The sequence below is a fragment of the Eublepharis macularius genome, chromosome 19 (assembly GCF_028583425.1).
Source record: "Eublepharis macularius isolate TG4126 chromosome 19, MPM_Emac_v1.0, whole genome shotgun sequence".
Classification (NCBI taxonomy): domain Eukaryota; kingdom Metazoa; phylum Chordata; class Lepidosauria; order Squamata; family Eublepharidae; genus Eublepharis; species Eublepharis macularius.
In genome coordinates, this window is record NC_072808.1 from 16,787,626 (window position 1) to 16,793,625 (window position 6,000).

At 50.6% G+C, this 6,000-nt stretch overlaps 1 protein-coding gene across 2 annotated transcripts; it reads right to left on the reverse strand.

Moving 5' to 3' along the window:
• Positions 1 to 2,092: 2,092 nt before the first annotated feature.
• Positions 2,093 to 5,259, reverse strand: SWSAP1 (SWIM-type zinc finger 7 associated protein 1). 2 transcript variants are annotated; one of them, XM_055003643.1, is made up of 2 exons: positions 5,074 to 5,259; positions 2,093 to 2,991 (listed from the first exon to the last, which is right to left on the reverse strand). In XM_055003643.1, exons 1-2 carry the CDS (start codon positions 5,257 to 5,259, stop codon positions 2,434 to 2,436), a joined length of 744 nt encoding a protein of 247 aa, XP_054859618.1. In that variant the 3' UTR covers positions 2,093 to 2,433. The 2 variants fall into 2 exon arrangements, with proteins under 2 accessions (XP_054859618.1, XP_054859617.1); XM_055003642.1 differs by having other exon boundaries at positions 5,035 to 5,259.
• Positions 5,260 to 6,000: the final 741 nt, after the last annotated feature.

The window sequence follows — 6,000 nt, forward strand, 5'->3', positions numbered from 1 at the left end:
GCAATCATGTCCCCCCTCAACCTCCTCTTCTCCAAACTAAACATTCCCAAGGCCCTCAGCCTTTCCTCGTAGGGCTCAGTCTCCAGACCCCTGATCATTCTTGTCGCTCTCCTCTACACCCTCTTGATTTTGTCCACATCCTTTTTGAAGTGAGGCCTCCAGAACTACACACAATACTCCAGGTGCGGCCTGACCAAGGCAGTATAGAGAGGGGCTATGACCTCCTGTGATTTCGACGCTATGGCCCCTTTGATACAACCCAGGATTGAATTGGCCTTTTTTGCCACCACATCACACTGACTGCTCATTTAAAACAGCCAACGACCCCAGGGGTTTCTAACCTTGAGATGAAGCGTGTGCATTCCATTCTCTGGGTCATCCTCACTTAGACTAACCCTAAGAGAGAGAGATTGCCTGGCAGTCAATCAGATTAAAGCCAAAGAAAGGCAATCACGATGACATACAAAGTAACTCAGAATTTTGTGGTGTGGCGGAGGCGGCCTTAACGAAGCTGCTACCCAGAATGGCCTGATTGAAATCACAGCAACCAAGGAACAATGCTGATTTAAACTGATTTAAATCCAAGTTTTCCACTTACTACTGAGATGCTTTCTAAGTAATGGGGCGTGGGAGGACTGAACGGTAAAGCACCTCATTTGCTTTCAGAAAGTCCCAAGTTCGGCCTCTGCTATCTTCACTTGAAAGGAGCTCAGGGAGCAGCGCTGGGGAAATCCCCGGCTGCAGCCCGTGGAGAGCCATGGCCAGCCAGAACGCTCTGTGCCAGAAGAGCTGGGCTAAGTCAACATCACATACTAAAAATGTGTATTAATTTGGCTGCCATAACCACTGCTTTCAAACTGGCTACATTCTTTGCACGAGCTCAGAGGGTAAAATATACATTTCTTAACATTTAACTTAAGTTTACTGTTTCAGAAAACTCTTGTTTTTTGGTAATTTAATGCCCAGTAAGATCCTCAACAGAACCTTTCTAGGCTCTGCAGATTGGAATCAGTGCAAGGGGAAGCTGTTTCTTTCCAGGCCCAGAGGATCCCCAAACGTTAGTTTTTCTGTTGAAAAAGTTGGAAAAAGTCTTCAGGGAAAAACCTTTTCGTGCTCGGCCTTCACATCTCAATGCCTAATTTGCCAGTGGAGTGTGTTGGTGGGTGCGCAGGTTTCGAACCGGAATATCTCCCTGCTCGCGACATTGATTTGGATTTTATACCACACCACTCAATGCCTTGAACCAGAAGAGCACCCAGGAAACAAAAAGTCTGTGGAAAATCCTAACCCCCAACCCCACTGCCCGTTTGCTGAAGCACTGGCAATCAAGAAATCAGGTGAATTATTTATTTATTTTATTCCATTTATATTCCGCTCTCCCCGCAAGCGGAATAGTAACCGCTCTTCTAGAGATTAGTGCCCCTCACAGCAGTGAGCAAAGTCAGTGTATTATTATCCAAGCAATACAGCTGGGGAGCTGGGCCTGCGAGGAGTGGCTTACCCAAGGCCGCCTGCAGGGTACAGGGCATTTTTTCAGCGGGAACGTGGTGGAACAGAGTTCTGTTTTACCCATAGGAATAACAAGCACAATCGGGCCTCTCTCCTTTTAAAATAGGAGTTTTAAATGACCCTTGTCCAGAGTTGGTGTACAGACAGGGCTTTTTTTCAGCTAGAAAGCGGTGGAACGGAGTTCCGGCACCTCTTGAAAATGGCCACATGGTCTGTGGCCCCGCCCCGATCTCCAGACAGAGGGGGGTTTAGATTGCCCTCCGTGCCACTGCGTTCCACCACCTTTTCCCAGAAAAAAAGCCCTACATGACAGTAGTGGGATTTGAACCAGCAGAGTGCTGGTTTGCAGTCCAACAACTTGACCACTATGCTACACACAGCCTCCTTCCTACTAGCAATTGGAAGAGGGAAGGTGGTGATGGAGTTCTTTCTCTTTATCCCACGAACAAAATAAGTGTCAGAGAGGCATATCTCCCCCCCCCCCCCCCAACTCTGCACGTCTCCCTTGGACATCCCAGTCTCCAATTTCCCACCACAAAACCGACTTACACATTTTGGAATCCAAATGACAAGTTGTGGGATTTATTCTTCTCATAATCTGTTATTAGTACAGCACACTCCAAAGCAACGTTCTGAAACCTTTCTCACCATTGGTAGAATTGCAATGTTGACATTCAAAGCTGCCGTTCGATCTCCAGGGCTAGTGACACTGCTGAGAAACCCAAAAACTCTAAATCCCCAAATCTGCTACCGCCTGAAAGCCCAACCAATGTGAAAGTCTACCCAAAGTTTGGAAGGGGGAAAAGATTTGAATTTCAAACAAGCCGCCTAATGTTTCCCCACCAGTTTAGGGAATGTTTGCAGTTAAAACCTGTTCAGAGAGGTAGGCAATAATTTCGACGAGAAACTCCGACATGGTTCAGGCTAAGGACCACTAGAGGTCCAAAACAGGGTGTGATGAACTTCAGCGGCAGGTGGTTTATTGCTCCCTGAAGATGTGCCGCTATCGCTTTTGCACGGAACTGGAGAAATCTTCATCTCCTCACGCGGCTCAAAGATCAGCATCCATTCCTGATCTTCAGTCCCCGGCTGGGAGAGATGAGCTCTGACTAGCTTGGCAACACCCTGGCCATCTGAATTCCTGTTCTCTTGTGTCTCCAGCTGCAGCCAGCACTGGGCCTGGAAGTAGCGCTGAATTGCTGAGAGCTGTTCTGCTCCGTCTCCAGCTTCCCCTGGGAACTTCATGGAAACTATGAGCTGGCAGCCGGCACGCTCCAAGCTCCGCTTCTGGCCGAAGTGGTGAGCTGTGTCCAGCAGCAAGGCTGCAAGTTGAGCTGCCACGTGAGGGCCAGGGCAACTGCCCAAGTATTCCTCCAGACTATCCAGTACCATCAGAGAAGGGCTGCTGGGCAAGATGTCATGCAAAGAGGCCAACAGCTGAAGCAGCTCCTGGAGGGAGGTTGGGTACAAGAACTGGATTCTCTAGAGAAAGAAAAGATCCAGAATGAGATCGGGTGGGGGGTGCCCAAAAGACACTTGTCGTACATTTATTTTCTCCAAGTTTTATGGAAAATGCTGGTGAACTGAAGACTATGTGATGAAGCACAGAGTTCACACATTGCATTTTACCATGTGACAACTGGATCGCAGCCAATGCTCTATCCCAGGGGTGGCCAAACTTGCTTAATGTAAGAGCCACATAGAATAAACGTCAGATGTTTAAGCGCCATAGACATTATGCATTGAAGTGACTTCAGAGGAGGAGACGGGTTTGGAGGAGTCCTGAAAGTGATATCACAGGAAGGGGTGGGGTTCTGGAGCAGTATGTGGGAAATGACATCATTGGAAGGGGTGGGGCTTGGGAAGAACCATCACCTGACCTTTGACCTGGAAGTGATATCACAAAATGATGTCACACCCTTGCTAGACACAACCCCCAAAGTCTCCTGGCTCTACCCCCAAAGTCCTCAGGTATTTTCTGAGTCAGACCTGGCAACCCCAAAGTTTTTACTGAAGATATGAAAGACATGGAAAGAAAGAAAGAAAGAAAGAATGGATAGAATGGATAGAAATTCTGGAAAGTGCTGAGGAAAGTATTTTCTCTTTCAGGAGTGAAGTTTTGTTCAGAATGTGCCATATGAAGTACCTAGCACTAGACTATGATAATACTTATTCTTATTGAAGAGAAGCATAACGTAGCCTTCAAATATATTCTGTTTCAGGCTGATTAATTCTAAGAAATTAGTTGTGACTCTCAAAAGCTCACACCCTGCCATTAATGTTGTTAGTCTTACCGGTGTTACTGGACTCTTGCTCTTTTCTACTACTACAGAGAGACTAATGCGGCTACCCATCTAGATGTGAAGAAGTGAGCTGTGACTCACAAAAGCTCACACCCTACCGCAAACTTTGTTAGTCTTACAGGTGCTTCTGGACTCTTGCTCTTTTCCAACGCTACAGACAAGACTAATACGGTTACTTGTCTTGGTCTATCTCCAGGGGAACTGATCTCTGTTGTCTGGAGATCAGTTGAAATTCCTGGAGATCTCTAGGCCACACCTAGAGTTTGGCAACCCTATGGTTGCCATCCTCCAGGTAGGGACTGGAGATCTCTCAGAATTAGAAGAGGGCCCTGGACAACAGAGACCAGTTCCCACCAGTGAAAATGGTTGCCATCTCCAAGTTGGGAATTCCTGGAGATTTGGGGGGTGGGGGTGAAGCCTGGAGAAGGCAGAAGGGAAAGGACCTCAGTATGGTATAATTCCATAGAGCCCACCCTCCAAAGCACCCATTTTCTCCAGGTGAACTGATCTCTGTGGCCTAGAGAGCAGTTGTAATTCTGGGAGATCTCCAGCCACCACCTGGAGGCTGGCAATCCAACGATAGGAACATTACTGGAGATTAGGGGGTGAAGCAGAGACCTCAGTGAGGTATAATGCCATAGAGTCCTCTCCACAAAGCAACCATTTTCTCCAGGAGGACTGATCTATACAGTCTGGAGAGCACCTGGAGGCTGGCAACTCCCACCAACTAGGGTTGCCCGCTCCAAGTCGGGCAATTCCTGGCAATTTGGGGGGTAAAGCCTGGAAGGGGCAGGGTTTGGGGAGGGAAAGGACCTCAGCAGGGTATAATGCCACAGAGTCCACCTTCCAAAGCAGCCATTTTCTCTAGGGGAACTGGTCTCTCTGCCCTGGAGATCAGTTGTAATTCCAGGAGATCTCCAGCCACCACCTGGAGGTTGGCAAATGGCACCACTGTGCCGTGAACGGTTCCCTCTGAGGCTGCCGATCCGCCCCCAATTCACTGAAGGGTTTCACGTCTGATTATCAAGTTGCCAGCCTCCAGGTGGCGGCGGGAGATCTCCCGGAATCACAACTGATCTCCAAGTGAGAGATCAGTTCCCCTGGAGAAAATGGCTGCTTTACAGGGTGGACTTAAAGGCATCATACCCTGCTGTGCTCCCTCCCTTCCCCAAATCCTGCCCTCTCCCTGCTCCGCCCCTCAGATCTCCAAGAATTTCCCCACCTGGAGGTGGCAACCTCGAAGGGAAAGGCCGCGCCGCACCTGGAGGGCTCCGGGGGCCGCCCCTGCTTCTCCCCCGCCGGGCAGTCGCTGGAAGGGCCGCGGGGCCAGGAAGAGGACGCGGTCCGGGGACGAGGAGGCGGCGGCCAGGGCTGCGCGGAAGAGCAGCGCCGAGCGGCCTGAGGCGGCCGGGCCCAGCAGTAGCAGCGGGGCGGCGCTGGCCGCCATGCCCAGGCCCGGAAGGAGGAAGCGCCGGAGGAGGAGGAGGAGGCGGCGGCCTCTGCGGCGGCTCCCGGCCCCTGCCAGGCCCCGCGGCCCCTCCGGCGCTTCCTTTCACACCCCTGGGAGGCTCCGCAGCCATTAGCCGCCGCGCGGTGTAGCGGTCGCCAACCTCCAGGCGGGCCCGGGAGATCTCCCGGAATACACCTGGCAACACAGATCGGCTCCCCTGGAGGAAAAAATGGCTTCATGGGAGGGTGGACGCTGTGGCATTGTGCCCCCTGTAGTCCCTCCCCTCCCCCAGTCCTGCCATCCTACACCTTGCCTCCGAATCTCTACACAGTTGGCAGCCCTTTTGTTGTTTAGCTCCATGCCCTGAAAGATCCCAGCAGTCCATTCTTAGTCATTAAATTTCGATTAAAGGGATTGGACTCCTTTCCCCGGTCAGTTGGCAGCCGTAAAGGAATGCTCCTGAGCATGAGCTGAATGCTGTTCCCTCCTCCCCTTGGGTTAGAGGATGCTGCTCTGGGATCAGATGGGGGGCTCAAGGGGACTGCAGGCCTTGGCGTGGCCATTGCTAGATACCCCCCCCCCAAAAGGTTGCCAACTTCCAGGTGGTGTCTGAAGATTTCCACACAACAGAGATCAGTTTGCTTGGAGAAAATGGCTGGTTTGGAGACTAGGCTTTATGGCATTATATCCCACTGAATAACAACAACATAAATAATAACATTCGATTTATATACTGCC